Source organism: Octopus bimaculoides, chromosome 2 (genome assembly GCF_046866305.1).
Source record: "Octopus bimaculoides isolate indiv1 chromosome 2, ASM4686630v1, whole genome shotgun sequence".
Lineage (NCBI taxonomy): Eukaryota > Metazoa > Mollusca > Cephalopoda > Octopoda > Octopodidae > Octopus > Octopus bimaculoides.
The window spans coordinates 84,224,969-84,242,595 of NC_142929.1; the positions used below are offsets into that span (position 1 = coordinate 84,224,969).

The window sequence follows — 17,627 nt, forward strand, 5'->3', positions numbered from 1 at the left end:
ATGTATGTAGAAGGTTAAAAGGGAACACCCAAATTGATATGTATAAGGAAAATAAGACAAGGTAGACAATGCTAAAATAACTTTAATCATGAAGAACATTTTAGTACCAGTTTCAGTCTTTGTGACTTTTTCAACTTAGAGTAAAGTATGAAAAACAATTAAATTGTGGAAAAATTAAATGAAATGTTTTTTAAAATATTTCCACAGTTTTCAAATGCAAGGGGCATTTTTCCTTTTTTCAGTCTGTCTCTGTCTCTCATTTTTACTATTGGGAGTTCTAGCAACAGCTAGTAGTTTCATAGGAATTATTGTCTTTAATTGTTTAAGCAGCAGTAGTAGTAGATAAAGGAGGTTGCTAAGAAGAAGGATGCGGGAGTGGTATGACAGTAGCAGGATGTTGGTGGAATCCTCTTAAATGGTCAAGTGACCTCAAAGTGACCTTTTGTGACTGGAATAGTAGTGATTGGAATTGTTCTGAATAAATTTGTGTGAAGTGACTATTTTGAATATATCGTTTTTGATATTTGCATGTGTGTTATTCTGAAGCTCTGGTGATAAAGTCATTTGTGGTGGATGCATTCAAAAGGGGTTTATATTTTTGGATGAAGAATGACTCTATTAATGCACTGACAACAGGTTGTATCGTCCCTGAATTGATAGGGGGGAAATATTCTGAAGCTGGGTTGTCTGTTATTGACGCAAATGTCGATGTGTTTGTTGAATGCTATTTTTCCGTTTTTCGGAATTTTGATCTGGGATCTGTGCAGAGTTGTCTTTCATGTAGACTGTTTTTGGTTTGGCCTATGTACTACTCATGACACCCAAAACAGGTTAAAACATATATCAGGTTCTTCGAAGCACATGAAGTTGCTTTTCACTGTGAAACATCGACCCTGTTTGAAAGAGAACTCTGATCCCTCAATTAGGTTGACGCATATACCACAGTCAGGTCATCGGCATTTTTTTACTGATGGCTTCAGTGTTGTTGTCAAGTGTATTCGGGCTTGTAACATTAATTTAGCTAATACCATCCATCCCCTTAGAAATATTAATACCAAGGTTATTGTATCTGAAGTCAATTACAACAGAATCAAGTTTATGTCAATTAACTCTAAAATTAAAAATTCTATATACCAGTGTAAAATTACTTCAGGTAAAGATGTATTTTTTATATAGGCAGTTCATCTTCTCAGTTATCTAAAAGAATTTCTAATCATTAGTCTACATTTAGGGATAGGAATAAACATAACAGTATAGGGCTTAGTAAATTAATTTGATATCTAAAAGACCACAATTAGATTGGTTGATTCTCTCAATTTCAATCCCTTATGATAAAGGCAAGGAATTCTGTCTTCTCTGTAATTCTGAACTATTTTTTATTCTTTTTCTAAAAATCCCCTTGTAAACATGGTTATAGAGCATGCATACCGATGTAAACATTGGCAGAAACACACCTTTAGTTCATATAAGGGATATCTATCATTATATATAATTTAAACATTAATTTTCTTCTTACATTTCACATTCACTAGATATATCTTTTCCCAAGACTTTAGGGTTTTATTTAATTTACATATCGTTATATACTTCTCATTTATTTGGTTTTTTTTTTTTGTTTCCTTTACCCCTCCTCTTTCTTTAGGCTACCTTTGACGTTATATCCTCTAATGTTTTTAAAAAAAAAACTTAATAAGCATTCAGTTAATCACTATACATATCCATCATATTCTGTTAAAATGTCATATTGACGAGTTTCATTTCTTCATTTACCTAAAGCGATTACATTGTTTTACACCATTTTATTCCTTTGGAATAATGCCCTGATAATTATTTATCTATTTTTTCTGTGTTAATTGTTAACAAGGGAAAAATACACACATCTATTTATATGTATGTATGTATATATGTGTGTATATATATTTATGTACATATATATGTATATATATATGTCTCTCTTGCACACCACATTTGATGCTTCTTATGCCCAACTTTTCTCTCAGGGCACTTACACTCTGTCGTGTATGCACACTGACATTACACATCCAGTGGATCATACTAGCTTCATTTCTTTCAAGCATATGCATGTCCTCAGCAGTCATGGCCCATGTTTCACTGCTGTGAAGCATGGCAGTTCGCAAACATGCATCATATAGTCTACCTTTCATCCTGAGCAAGAGGCCCTTAGTTGCGAGCAGAAGTAGGAGGTCCCTGAACTTAGCCCAGGCTATTCTTTTTCTTGCTGCTACACTCCCAGAGCAACCACCCCCACTACAGACTTGGTCGCTTATACCATCATCATCGTTTAACGTCCGCTTTCCATGCTAGCATGGGTTGGACGATTTGACTGAGGACTGGTGAACCAGATGGCTACACCAGGCTCCAATCTGATTTGGCAGAGTTTCTACAGCTGGATGCCGTTCCTAACACCAACCACTCTGAGAGTGTAGTGGGTGCTTTTACGTGCCACCGGCACGAAGGCCAGTCAGGCAGTACTGGCAACGGCCATGCTCAAAATGGTGTATTTTACGTGCCACCTGCACAGGAGCCAGTCCAGCGGCACTGGCAACGATCTCGCTCGAATGTATATATATATATATATATATATATATATATATATATATATATATATATGGCTATGTATATATATATATATATATGTGTGTGTGTGTGTGTGTGTGTATGTACTAAATGTGGTTATTTTGAGAAGTCCACTGTGTGGCATTATTATTTTTCTGTAATAATGCCCTTTATATAAATATAAGCGAATAATTATATTCTTTGGAATAGAAATTTCCCTAATGAATTTTTTTACACACTGGCTTCTTGATAAAATTCTTGTAAAAGAGTGTTATCCTTTTTTGAATTTATATATATATATATATATATATATATATATATATATATGCATGTGTATATATATATGTGTGTGTGTGTGTGTGTGTGTATATATGAATGTATATGTATGTATATTTGTATATATATATGTGTATATATGTATGGAGGTGCAATGGCCTGGTGGTTAGTGCAGCAGACTCGCAGTCATAGGATCGCGGTTTCGATTCCCAGACCAGGCATTGTGAGTGTTTATTGAGCAAAAACACCTAAAAGCTCTACGATGCTCTGGCAGGAGGCAGTAGCCAACTCTGCTGTATTCTTTCGCTACAAATTTCTTTCACTGTTTCTTCCTGTTTCTGTTGTACCTGTATTTCAAAGGGCCTGCCTTGTCACACTCTGTGTCACGCTGAATCTCTCTGAGAACTACATTAAGGGTACATGTGTCTGTGGACATTAATTTCACATGCAGGCTGTTCCGTTGATCGGATCAACTGGAACCCTCGTCAGCATGATATTCATGCTGACATGTGCAAAAGTAGACGGCTGACTTTAGGAGGAGAATGAGTCTTGAAGATGACCCAAGGTCTGAACACCCTGCAACTGCCACTACTGAGGGAAACCTTGATCATGTTAACCACATGGTGATGGATGACAGGTTATTGACTATAAATCGAATAGCTTATGCTATTAGCATGTCCTGTGAGAGAGTTGAGAATATTCTGCACAATGAACTTGGCATGACAAAGGTTTCTGCTTCATGGATGTCACATCTGAAACCTGGTCAAAAGGGAAAATTTAACATTGGGACAGATCCAGCTGGTTTCCTTGAATGATTCCTAAGCCTAGATGAGTGTTAGGTTCATCACTTTGAGCCAGAGATGAAGAGATAATCCATGCAGTGGAGACACCCCTCCTCACCTGTTCCATAGAAGACAAAGGTTGTTTCATCTGCAGAGAATGTGATGGCTTCAGTTTTTTCAGATGCAAAAGGTATTGTATTTATTGACTATCTTCAAATGGGCCACACCATTAATGGTGAGTACTACACCAACTTGCTGAGGCAGTTACGAAAGGCTCTCAAGACCAAACACCTAAAAAGCTGGCAAAAGACATCTTGTTTCATCAGGACAATGCTCCAGCACAGTGGCTGCTGTGCATAACTGTGACTTTGAACTGGTTGATCACCTTCCCTATTCTCCTGATTTGGTTCATCTGGCTACCATCTGTTCCCCAACATGAAAAAACATTTGGCTGAGAACCAGTACTGCAGTGATGACAACATATCTACTGTTCATAACATTATTGGCCAACAGAATGAAAGCTTCTTCCCCAATGGGATCCAAGCACTGCAACATCAATGGTAAAGCACGTGGACCACAAAGGGAACTATGTTGAAAAATAAACCTTATTTGGTCACATTGCATGAGAGTATCTTGGTCAGCCTATGAACTTTTCAGCCAACCCTCATAGGTGCAAATGAATGATAGTAATAATAATCATTTCTACAACAGGCACAACAGGGGAAGGGTTAGTTGATTATATCAGCCCCAGTATTATATCTTCTGAAAGGATGAAAGGCAATGTTACTCTCAGTGGAATTTGAACTCAGAACATAAAGATGGACAAAATGCCACTAAGCATTTTGTCAAGCATGCTTATGATTCTTTCCTCTGCATCACCAACCTTATGCCCTTTGTCTTTACAAGGCATGCATTCAGCATGGCTTTAGGATTTTCAGGTCCAGCTTGATCCCTCCCAGCCATATGTCACCTTGCATCACATTTGTACCAACTGACCACCCATTCAGTGATTGAAAGGTGACTGATCAGTATTGTTACCAATGCACTTCATTGTCACCTTTATATTTCTCTGCCCCAGATATTGGGGTTCAAGTGGATGGGTTACATCTCACTATTTCAACTTTTTTTCTGAGTTCTTGGTGCTAAAAATACTAAATACATTTCCATATACCTTACCACACTCAATCAAGAGAATTTCTTCTGATTTATCATGTGTAAGGCCTTTTATAGTTTCTCTTTCAGTGCCAAATGGAATCCTCAACTATTCTTTCTTTGGGTAGAAAGAGAGGACGACTGTCTTGCATGACATAGCATTTCCAAATGGCGCTTTTTTTTTTTAAAGAAATTCTACATGTCCAGTGTATCCCTACCTGGCTTAACAGGCAAACAAAACTGACCCCATCTGTAATATTTTTAATGTTTTCAGTTTGAAGCTGTAAGTGTGTGTGTGTAATGTTATTGTTAACCAAAGAGATATTGACAATTATTTACACTAGCAATGTCTTCAATGGAATTGTCACATTTGTTCTGTAATGCGGATCTTTGCAAATGATTTCTTGCTCTTCTTTGTGTATATTGTGTGTGTGTGACAGTCTTGGTTCAACATTTTGTTTTTTATTCTTTTGAGGAGTATGGCTGGGAATTTTTGCAGCTATTTATAGACAGTGTCAAAGCAATAAAATTTCTCTACAGAAAAATAGCAAATCCTATTTATTTTCTGTCAACCTCTAAGTTTTCTAAAGCTATCTGTATACAAGTAAGTTTAATAAGGTTAAATGCCTTGTTGTAATTGTCCTGTCTTCAAAGAGCAACTTGAAAATATCTGATTGGGTCATCAAATCTATATTAATCCTTTAGCATTTAGCTTACTCTGTCAAATGTAATGCTTATTTATTCACATTGTTTGAATTAATCATGTATTATCTCATAGTTTTGATATTTCAGTGAAATGATTGTTTATTTTTAGAATAACATTGTAGGGTGTGAGAGCCTGGATCTGGCCAGTTTGAACATAAATCAGGTAGAATATTTTGGCTAGATATAATTGGTTTAAATGTTAAAGGGTTAAAGCTAGATTGCTGTGGTGTTAAAAGATGTCATGCTGTGGAAAGAAGATGGTAAAAGTGTATATGAGAGATGTTTAAACTGGTACATGCACACATGCACTAATGTTAATGGCACACACAAAAGGAAACAGAAGGCTTCTACAAGCCATTCAGTCTACAAAAATAAATAACCAGTTTCCTTCAAATCATACTGCCATTTTAGAAAAAATAAAGAGCATATTTTATGTTGCTGTCCAGAATACTCAATGCTTAAAGGACACATTAGACAACACAGTCATAGATGCTCAATGCCTAAAAACAATATTGGTTGCTCTTGTTTGGATTGCTGGTTCAGCACTTACCTGGATGTCGACAAGCTGTGTCAGGATGCACTCAGTAGTACACGGGTAAGATTTTAAGAATGAAGCAAATCACTTATTTTCTTTGTGGTATGCACATAGATACTATCATATTAGCCATAACAAAGAAATAACTGATTTAATGGAAATGGCACCCTTGTTCTTACAGACAATGAAAAGAATGAAGCATGAGAGTGTCATTACAAGAGGTTGTTAACTGATGAAAATGCATGGGAGAAAGGACTCAACAGAGGAATCTGGCATCAAAATTGATAGCAGCATTAATTGATAGAGCGATTAAGGTAGGGAAGGCAACTGGACTATGAGATGCTTAGCATATCTAGTGGAGTGAGATATGGGCCAGTCAACTGCACAGTAAATCAGGTGGTGCAGGAGGGTATCATACCCAATGACTGTCATAGAAGCATCATTGTCAACTGTTATGTAGACAAAAGTGATGAATTGGAGAAAGTAAACTAGATGTTTTAAATTGTTGAACTAGGTTATGAAGATTCAGAGAAAAAAAAACATAGTTCATTTGATGGTAAAGAGAATTAACAGAGATGCAATGTAGTTTGATTTTGTGCTAAGAAGTACTAATGATGCCACCTTCTTGAAACAGCTACAACAGTATCTAGTTAGGAATAAGCCCCTACTCCTGGTATTTGTCAACTGAGAGAAGGTATTGACAGGGTTCCTTGGTCTGGTGGTCACTGAGGAAGCTTGAAGTAGAAGAATGGCTTGTAAGAGCTCTACAAGCCATGTATAGAAGTGTAGTAAACAGTATGTGAGATAGAAATGAATCCAGTGCAAAAATAGGGGGTGTACCAGGAGTTTATCTTCACTCCTTCTCTGTTCATTTAGTTTCACTTCATAACTAAGATGTTTAAGACCAGCTGCCTGTAAGAATTCCTTTATGCTGATGTCCTTGTCCTGGTTGTTATACTGGAATTTGTAGTACAATTAGAAAAGAGATTCCAGATATGGAATCGTGAGGCCTCAAATGAATTTAGCAAAGACAAAAGTATTAGTAAGTAGGAAAGATAAAATTGTTTCCATCAGGGAAATGACTATGTTTGATATATAGAAAAGGAGTTGGCAGGAACTACTTTATACAATGTACCAAGAGTATACTGGGAGTGCACAGAAGTTGTAGTGAAAACATGTAGGCTAATAGAGAAGGTAAATTTCTTACATGGCAGGTGCACAGAGGTAGTTAGTACCAAGGGTACATGTCAAATAGATACTCCAATTCCTTGACAGTTCTCTAGAATGAGTAGATAGCTTCTTTTACATAGGGAATCAAATTAGCAATGGTGCAGGTATTCTGAAAGCATAATAACCAACATACGAAGTGGTTGGAAAAAATTTAGAGACCTCTATCCTCTGCTGGCAACAAAATGCTTCTTCAAAATGAGGGGCAGATTGATGTTTGTGTGTGAAGTATTATGTTGCATGGTAGGAAGACAGAGGATTTGCAAAGACTGGAAGGAATTGAAGCAAACATACTTTGTTGGATGCGCGAGGTGTTATCAAAAGGTTCACAGACAATTTTGTTTAATAAAAAATAACTTATTTACCTAACTTCTAACATCCTCTCCTTCAAAATAGTCACCCTGCGCAGCAATACGCAGGTCCCAGCATTCCTACCACTTTTGGAATCTGGCTCTGGAAGTTGTTTTTCATAAGCAAGTCAAGGACCTTCTGCAATTCACTCTGGATTTCAACAACAGTGTTAAAATGGAGATGGAAGTCTTCAGGTGCTTAATCTGGTGAATAGGGCTGGTGCAGAAACAATGCCATGTTGTCTTTGGTGAGAAACTCACAAGTGAGAAGAGCTCAGTGACAGGGTGCATTGTTGTCACAAAGAATTGGATTCTTCATGCTCCACAGATCCATTCGGCTTCACAAAATGTCCTTCCTCAAGCGCTTTAAAATGTCATAGTAGAACTCTTGATTGATGGTCTAGCCCTAGGGGATGAATTCTCAATGCACAATATCACATTTCCAGGGATGACTCTTGTAGCAGGTCTTCCATATCACTCATCATCTTCCAGGGATATTCTTCCACTTTTGAAGCATCCATGCCACTCAAAACATTGTGTGCAACCCATTGCCTCATCACTGTAAGCTTGCTGAAACATGCTCAATGTCTCTGTTGCAGACTTCCCTAGTTTAACACAAAATTTCACACTGGCTTTTTGTTCTTGTCCATGACAAGATTGCAGATTACAGCATATACTTAATCACAAACATTCGAATTACACAACTTGTGAAATAAACACAGTGATGTCACTCAGCAGACTGCCTCATGAAAGTTACTGCTTGCTCTCACTGAGCACACAGCTGTGTGCTGCCATCTGTTGGTGTGCTACAGAACTAGTCTGGGAACTTTTTTATACCACCTCATAGTACTAGTGTGCATGAGCAACTGTGCCCCTACATACTGAGAAAAACTGAACATATGAGGAATTAGATGTAACAAGCAAGAAAGAAGACTGCATTGGTTTGGACACGTGGTGTATATGGAGTAAGATAGATTTATAAAGATGTGTTATGCACTCAAAATGACTGGGAACTGTGGAAATGGAAGACAGGAGAATACTTGAGAATTCTTGGAGATTGATCTAAAGTTGTATCAGAGGAGATGACTAACAAGTTCATTGGTGACGCTATGTTGTCCATCCAGGCATGGTATAATAGAGGTGGACTGGGTTGTGGTAGAATGAGTTATGTGTGTCATTGGGAAGATGTGATAACTGGTAGCATAGAAGAGATGACCAATGGAAAATAAAAGAGGGAAAGGATGAATGTGAACAGGGAGTGGCAGAGATGATTGATGGCATGGTAGCACAGAAAGGGATGATGAAATATGTAGTTCTGCTCTCATTTAATTACAGCATCAGAATAAGCAATAGTTAAAAGGAATGATTGATAGAGAAATGAGGGGTAGGAGAAGGCTTGACAGACAAATTGAGGGAGCCCAGTTGTGTGCATACACCTTTTGCTTCCAGAACCTCCTGTCCCTCAATACTACTCCTCCCAGTTGAGGAGTCTTGTCCTAGAAGTAACTTAATGAGATCACTGTTACTGGCCATGTAAAAAGTGCTAGTGTCATGATAAAGTGAGCCCAGTACATTGTAAAAGTGGTTATTGTTAAAAAAGACATCAAGCCTTTGAAGCAATGCCAAAGTAGAATCATTTCTACTCTAGGTACAAGGCCCAAAGTTTTTGGGGAGGGGAGCCAGTCAATTAGGTTGACCCAGTATGCAACTGGTACTTAATTCATCGACCCTGAAAAGATGAAAAGCAAAGTCAACCTCGGTGGAATTTTAACTCAGAATGTAGAGACAGATGAAATGCCAAAGTAGAATGTACAAGTAGAACGACTTGTCTAGAAAGGCAATAACTCCAAATAAAACTTAAACAATGATGATCTGTCTTTCTCATCTAACATAAAATACATATTATATGAGTTTAAACTGAAAAATAATCTGCTTCAACAAATCCTACCCAATCCATTGCAAGCATTTAAAAGTATGTGTTAAATATACTTTTTAATGCTCACATGGATTAGGCAGGATTTGTTGAAGCAGATTTTCTGTAGCCAGATGCTCTTCCTGTTGCCAACACTCACCTGTTAGTATGTGTAATTAAGTAAATTGCATATTATCTTATGGAAGTATGTGTGTATACACAGACATAGCTAGTTAGCTTACTTTCTTTGTATAATAAGGCGACTGTTGAAGACAAACAGATGATCAGCAAAATAAATAACATGTTATTTTCTATTACACTCATGCATTCTCAATTTAAATTTCTTTGTAGCTGACCAAATTCTCGATAGAACAACATAAGAATGGCCAATTTGTTGCTGTTTAGACCCAGCTTAGCTCTGAGTTTGCAGACCTGTAATCTAAGATTCCAAGCATGACAAACCCAGCTTATTCAGATAGTATTTCCTGAACATTTTCCAATGTCCTTCCTATCTCAAAGATGATAAGGTGTGACTCCTTTTTCTAGCATCCTGAGTTACCATGTAGAGGTACTTATATTGTCCAGTAATGGTCACACTGGTAACAAAAACAGCCTCAAACAGAATGGCTGACCCCTACCACCCACCCACCCTGACTTCTTGGAATGTTTATTCAGATAAAGAAATATAAATATAAAAATAGGAATAAATCTTCCATTAAGGTAGTTACAGTTAGAATGGTTTCGATGATGAGTTTGCTGAACCCAGATTCACCTTGGACTAAACAATAACTTCATTTGTAGGCACCTGTTGACAAATTCACTTCAAACAGACCTAGGAGGGTTTTTTTTCTATTGTTATACATCAAAACTCGTTTAATATAAGTACTGTGTAATATTGGGGTCTGTTTGATATGGTTGATGTCCCCCTAAACAACAACACCACATTTTTGTTTTATATTATTTCTTCATGTAGCATATAAAGACAAGATTAGTAATGTTTATGTCATATATATACATACACACATTTAGAAGCATGTTAGAATGTTTTCTATTACAAATTGGATTTTCTCAGCTTCCCTCCTGGCCATTAAATGTAACTCCTTCCTCACAACTTCTCAATATGTCCCTCTACACAACCTAGAGAAACAGTTTCACATGTGCAAAGCCCCATCAATTTATTGGTGAAGATAGGGAAAGCTCTTGAATCAAGAAATGCCACCAAGAAGCTTAAAATATCTGATGGAGTGGGACAGTCACCTGTAGAGTTAATCAGGCTGTCCAGGAAGGGTTCAAACCCAATAACGGGTGCAGCAGCATTATAATCAACTGCTACAAAGGGAAAGGTGATGCCTTAGACTGAAATAATAACAGAGGTATCAGATTGGTTGACCAGATCATGAAAGTTACGGAAGGGGTCATACCTTTTCATACATCACTGGTATACACTGAACCGCAAAAAGAAACACGATTTTTTTCAAATGTCATTTTTATATGGTAAATTCTGGAAATTTATTTCAGAGATGTAAGTGTAAATATTCCAAGGCATGCTGGTTTATGGCTGAGACCCAAATTGCAGGTAACCTTTCAACTTTCACTGAAACGAGATGTCAAAATGCAGCTGTATTGAATACCGTAGGTAGCAGTCACAAACAATTGTCATGAAAACCAGTGCAAATGGTTATTCATAAATGCAAATGACCTTCTCAGGTGAAGAACATACTCCTCAACATAGGTTAATTGTAAGTGACTTTGGAGTACAAGGATTCCAAGAAGCAACTTAGTCTGGAGAAGGAAAATTTGGAAGCTTAAAAATCCTTTGAATAATTAAAGATTTAGAGAAGCATATGCAGAGGAAATAGACTTGTAATCTAGAGGACAACTGGAAGCTTCTGTGGGACAACTTACTGTGGGTCACAGGCCAAATTTGAAGCTGGTGCATGATCTCGACCAGACCCAGGTTGACATGGTGATAGAACAGTGAAATCGATAGGGCCATAAGAGCAAAGAAACAAGTCTGGAAGGTGTGGAAAAGTGGGTGTAGCAGATAGCTATACCAGGTAGCTAGACAGGTATATTTAGCCAGGGGAGATGCAGAAAGGAAGAAGTTTGCTAATGATCTGCAGCTTCAGGACCAGAGTCATGAGGTATTTCAGATTGCAAGACTATGTTTAGATAAATGATGGTACACTTGCACTTAGTGATTCTGCAAAGAAAGAGGCTTGGAAGTGCCACTATGAAAGGTTGCTAAGTGTGGAGAATGCATGGGAAAAAGAAAGTCTTCTTCGTGTTGACCCAACTGAGAGACCAGCTATCCAAGATGATAGCAGCATAATAGGTAAAGCAATTAAAGATATGAAGATAGGGAAAGCTCTTGAATCAAGAAATGCCACCAAGAAGCTTAAAATAGCTGATGGAGTGGGACAGTCACCTGTAGAGTTAATCAGGCTGTCCAGGAAGGGTTCAAACCCAATAACGGGTGCAGCAGCATTATAGTCAACTGCTACAAAGGGAAAGGTGATGCCTTAGACTGAAATAATAACAGAGGTATCAGATTGGTTAACCAGATCATGAAAGTTACGGAAGGGGTCATACCTCAACTAATTAGGAAAAGAGTTAATCTAGATGTGATGCAGTTTGGTTTTGTGCCTGGGTGAAGCATTACTGATGCTATCTTCCTCATAAGGCAACTGCATGAGAAGCATTTAGTGAAAAATAAACCACTGTATTTGGCATTCATTGATGTGGAGAAAGCCTTTGACAAGGTCCCTCACTCTCTCATTTAGTGGTTGATGTGAAAGCTTAGGAAGATGAGTGGTTGGTGAGAGCCATCGATCCCATGTACAGGGATGCTCTCTATAAAGTAAAATTCAGCAGTGAGTTCAGAGAGCTACTACCTTTATCAGTAACAAAGGGCTTTTCCTTCAGAGTGAACGACAGATTGTATGATGCCTGTGTATGGGTAGCTATGACTGCAGAGGACATGTGAAGGCTTCAAAGGAATGAAGCCAGTCTCCTCTGCTAGATGTGCAATGCCAGTGTGCATGTATGACAAAGTATAAATGTGTTTGAGAGAAAAATTGGATATAACAGGCATCACATGTAGTGTGTAAGAGAGGAAAGACGACTGCACTGGTATGGTCATGTGATGTGTATGGATGAGGACAGCTGCATAAAGAAGTGCCACTCTCTAAATGTGAAGGGAAACTATGGAAGAGGAAGACGTGGAAAAAAGTAGCAAGAAATGATCTGATGTTATGCCTCACAGAGTAGATGTGAAAGGACTGAAACAATTGACAATATGCTGTGCTTGAGAAGACCTGTCCACCTAAGTAAAATCAAAGACATAATGGTGTGTCCATGCCCCTCTCATTCCTATAACACAATCTATTCCCTGACAAACCTCACCCATGACCCATCATCCCAACACCTCCCACTTCCCCTTAGCCATGTTCACCACCATTGTATTCCCCCCCACTCTCCCTCACCTACCTCCACACAGTATGTCACTACTGAATCTCTTCCTTACAACATAGCCTCACAATCCCTCATCCACTTCACTCTATACACATCCCTCTAACTTGGGTGTACAGCCCCTGCCCTCCTCTCCATCTCATCTTTACCTCCTTTTCTTATCTCTCTCCCTCTCCACTTCAGGTAGCCACATTTATTCACTAATGCAAGAAGCCTTTTTCTGCCCCTTAATATTATTTTCCCCATCAGTTGAGAAGTCTAGCCCTACAAGTTACTTGGTGACCTCATTGCTGCTGGTACCACATAAAAAGCACCCAGTACACTCTGTAAAGCAGTTGGCATTAGGATGGACATCCAACAATAGAAACCATGCCAAAGCACACAGCAGAGCATGGTGCAGTCTTCTGATTTGCCATTTTCTGTCAAACTGTCCAACCAATGCCAGCATGGAAAACAGATATTAAATGATGATGATATAATATAAATGGTAAATATATAAGAAAAAGCTTTGATCTCCTTTGATGAATAATATTTGGTTTTTATGTTTTTCCAGAATTGATCATGAGTCGTAAAAGAACATTGATGCCTGATATCTATAAAGCGAAGAAACGGCAGTGTTTGTCTGTTGGAACTGCTGCTGCTACTGTTGCTGCCTCTGCCACTGCCACTCCCAATTCACTTGACAGTGAAGAAGCAGAGAACAAGAATGATTGTAAGTTAACAACATTCATAGATAGATAGACACACACACACACACACACACACACACACACAGAGAGTTATGTCTTGGTTAGTGCTCTAGTTATATCCCTAAAAGCTGAAGCACTACCCAAAGCCACATTATATTGGGCCAATACAGAAGACCATTCTAACATAGTATAAACAGAGTTGTGAGCTAAAAAAATAAAGATGAGGTCAAAAGAACAGAGTGGATTAGGTTGACACTCAGGAAAATTGTAAGAATTCTTTAATGTAAGCTGTAACTTTCATGATCTGGTCAACCAATCTGATACCTCTGTTATTATTTCAGTCTAAGGCATCATCTTTCTCTTTGTAGCAGTTGACTATAATGCTGCTGCACCCGTTATTGGGTTTGAACCCTTCTTGGACAGCCTGATTAACTCTACAGGTGACTGTCCCACTCCATCAGATATTTTAAGCTTCTTGGTGGTATTTCTTGATTCAAGAGCTTTCCCTATCTTCATATCCTTAATTGCTTTACCTATTATGCTGCTATTATCTTGGATAGCTGGTCTCTCAGTTGGGTCCACACGAGGAAGACTTTCTTTTTCCCATGCATTCTCCACACTTAGTAACCTTTCATAGTGGTACTTCCAAGCCTCTTTCTTTGCAGACTCACTAAGTGCAAGTGTACCATCATCCTAGCGTACAGAAAGGTTAGATGAGGAAAGAAAAAAAATAGAGAAACAGTGAGATGACTGGAAAAAGAATTTGACATGAGGTGTGGGTCGCAAGGGAGACAACAGTGACTTGGCATGTGTGTGTTCATGAAGCTAATGTGTATATGTGTGTGTGTGTATGATGAAATATGTATGTATATAGTCTGTGTATGAAACTATTGTGTATATGCATTTAGCATGTGTGTGTGTGATCTTATTTTCTGTTTATGCATGTGATGCTATTGTGTGTATTTATGTATATGTGCAAGTCCCTGTTTTCAGTTGTTGTTTGTATGAAGCAGGAACGTACCACCTAGGTAGGCAAGATAGGTAGTGCCTACCTTGAATAAAATAGGTTGATAGCAATATTTTCCTTTTATGGCAAAATATGCACCTAATTCAATAAAATGCAAAATATCTTATTTTTTTCGTAGAGTAGGTAGACAATTCGCCCCCTGCTTTTCAATCTCAGTATTTAAGCTACGCATAGTACTGCTGTAGTACACGTGTTGCGTACACTCCTACAACACCGTTTTCTTTATATGCTATAAAGTCAGAAATAAATCTGCCTTCAACTCAGTCGCACACCTGTGTTTCACTTGCACGTTTTGTGTTTTACTACATAAAGGTCATCAACTGCCTACCCTGAGTAATTACTGACTGCACATGCCTGGTATAAAGTTAATGTGTGTATGTATATTCCATGTATTTGTGCTTGCATGTGTGTGTGTGTTATAGGAGGGTGCTGTGAGTTTGATAGGTTATTCTTAATGTTGATATAAATACAATTGAATAAGCAGGTGGACAAGTAGCATTTTGTGATAATGTTCATACCAGAAAAGGAGACAGAGGAGTATTTGTTTCATGGACAAGTTGTATATGGCCTCTGTAAACTCTGCCTGGCTAATCTTCAACAAAGTGAGAAAAAATATCTCGACAGCAAAATCATATAGCAGCAAGAGATTTGATACAAAATCAGACTGAAATTTTAGCAAAATGATAGCTTGTATTAACCAATCAAGTGTAGACATATTCTTAAGAATATGTGGTGTTGTATTTGATTTATTGACAGGATACAAAGCCATCAAGAAACTCACCCTGGGAAATCAGGCTGAAATTTAACGTTTAAAATTAAAATTTTGCAACAAATCAAGCACAGTTGTCTCCCCTTAGGTGTGACTCGTCCTGGTTTGTATAATTTAGTGAAATATTTACACCAACATTGTTGTGAATACTGATATAATATAGTTCTTAATATTTTAAGTCTCCCAGGTCTATCAAATAATTACTTTGTGGAAGATGTTTTGCCTTTTCCACAATTGGTTGGTAAAACATGACCATGGTCTAGGCTGGGATTATGGAAGTGATTTCAAGAGGAGTAGCATCACAGGAAGAGATATTTGGTAGGGATGAGTTGAAAGGAGAGACAAATGTATAAGCTAGCTCGGAGTGTTAGAAACTATTGTTATAATTGTATAAGAGACGGAGAGAAGGCATCTAGTCAGGTAGCTCTGGTGGTGGTGTGGTGGAGGAGGGATATTAGTAGTGATGATGGTTGTGAAGATAGTGGTGTTAGTGGGTGACATTATTGCAGTAGTAATAATGATTTTTTTCTGTGTGTTTTCAGTGGCAGACATTCCTTCAGACACGAAAGCTTCACTTTTGTATCTGAAGTCCCTGTTCCCTCTTGAAAAATTTGAAAGCCGTTTACCTCCTGTAATACTTAAACATCAAGTCTACAGTATTGTCAAGAATCGTACTTTAGTTGACAAACAGTTGGTAAGTTAATTTGATATACCTCCATCCATCTCATCTCATGTCATTATTCTGTGTATGTTTTCCCATTCTGGCACAGACTGGACATGTTTTATGAGGTTATCTGTTTTATCTGTCCTTGATTATCTGTTTTATGAGGTCCAGTATCCTGAGACAAAACCTTTATTCTTTTCCTTGTGTCTTCCATTTGTATTGTTTGACACTGTTTTACCTAACATATGCATTACATATCTATCCCATTATTGTCTTCTCCCTTTCATATTACATCAAGTCTTTTAGTCTTGGAGGGTCTTCAAAAGTCATTAGCTCTGCTCATCATCCAGACAGTAATAAAAATAGAGTGGCTGATTACTCTTATATAATTTATCTCTAAGTTCACCTCTCTTCCATATTGGCATTTCACATCCAGTTGTCATATAACCTCTACAGTTGGTGCTCAGGTTCTCATTAATATGCAGCATCACCATCACACTCAGATGTTTTATACTCTACCCTTCACAGTTACTGTCAGAAGTCATAAATCTTGTAATTTTTTTTTACATGATTCTTATTCTGGCTACTCTACTTTCACCACAGCCACCTTCAGGGCTGATGAGCTGACCAGAATAGCACAAGTTATCAACATCTAGTATTCTGTGGAGTTGAAATATTCCATTTCTTGGTTGTTCTTACTGCTTATTGCATAAAATCATTCTCTTCTGTTATCCTAACCTCTAACTGCATCTTTAATATACACCCAATGTTTATAGTGAGAATGCAGTATAGGGTTGGTGCCTCCTTTCTTTCTGCACATTGAGCACACCTATTTTTCATATGTTGCCAGCTCTCCATTTTCTTTTCTGTTACCTAAAACTTCTCTTTTTACTAAGCATTTTAGGCATTTTGATTCTTGATCTTGCTTACAAATTTGGAACACTTTCTTTAATTCTGTGACTGATTCAATTGTAAGAATTACATCACCCTTTCTTAACAACCACTCATATTAGCCATCAACTACACCTACCCCACGGTTATATGGTGTAGTGGTTAAGAGTGCAGGCTACTAACCCCAAGATTCCAAGTTCGATTCCAGGCAGTGACCTGAATAATAATAATAATAACAATAATAACATAAAAAAATACCTTAGGAATGAGAACCCAGGTGCAAAATTTCCCCAAGACACCTGATGAAGGCTGGAGGCTATATCAGCCAAAACATGTTAACAACAAACAAGATGAGGACAAATATCCATCAAATGTAAATAATGTACATAATTTCTCATCTCTTAAATATAGAACTGTACCCCACTTTTGTTCATTACTCACTGTATCCATCCTTATGTGTCTCTGACTTCCATCTCTGTCACTGTATATCCTTCTATCTTTGAACCAATTCACATATCATTTCCTTAAGTCCCACCTATGTATTGATTTGATATTTACGGTTGCTTCTCCACACTTTCTGCACTGCCACCAATCACCTTC

At 37.8% G+C, this 17,627-nt stretch overlaps 1 protein-coding gene across 6 annotated transcripts in view; it reads left to right on the forward strand.

Annotated features, from left to right (window-relative positions):
* Positions 1-17,627, forward strand: part of LOC106881778 (winged helix repair factor 1-like) — a 147,262-nt gene that overhangs the window by 91,768 nt on the left and 37,867 nt on the right. For all 6 annotated transcript variants that reach the window (XM_089347097.1, XM_089347094.1, XM_089347096.1 and 3 more), the window contains 2 exons: positions 13,541-13,699; positions 16,015-16,166. In XM_089347097.1, the coding sequence (XP_089203223.1) occupies positions 13,549-13,699; positions 16,015-16,166 (303 nt within the window). In that variant the 5' untranslated portion in view covers positions 13,541-13,548. The remainder of the gene's footprint in view (positions 1-13,540; positions 13,700-16,014; positions 16,167-17,627) is intronic.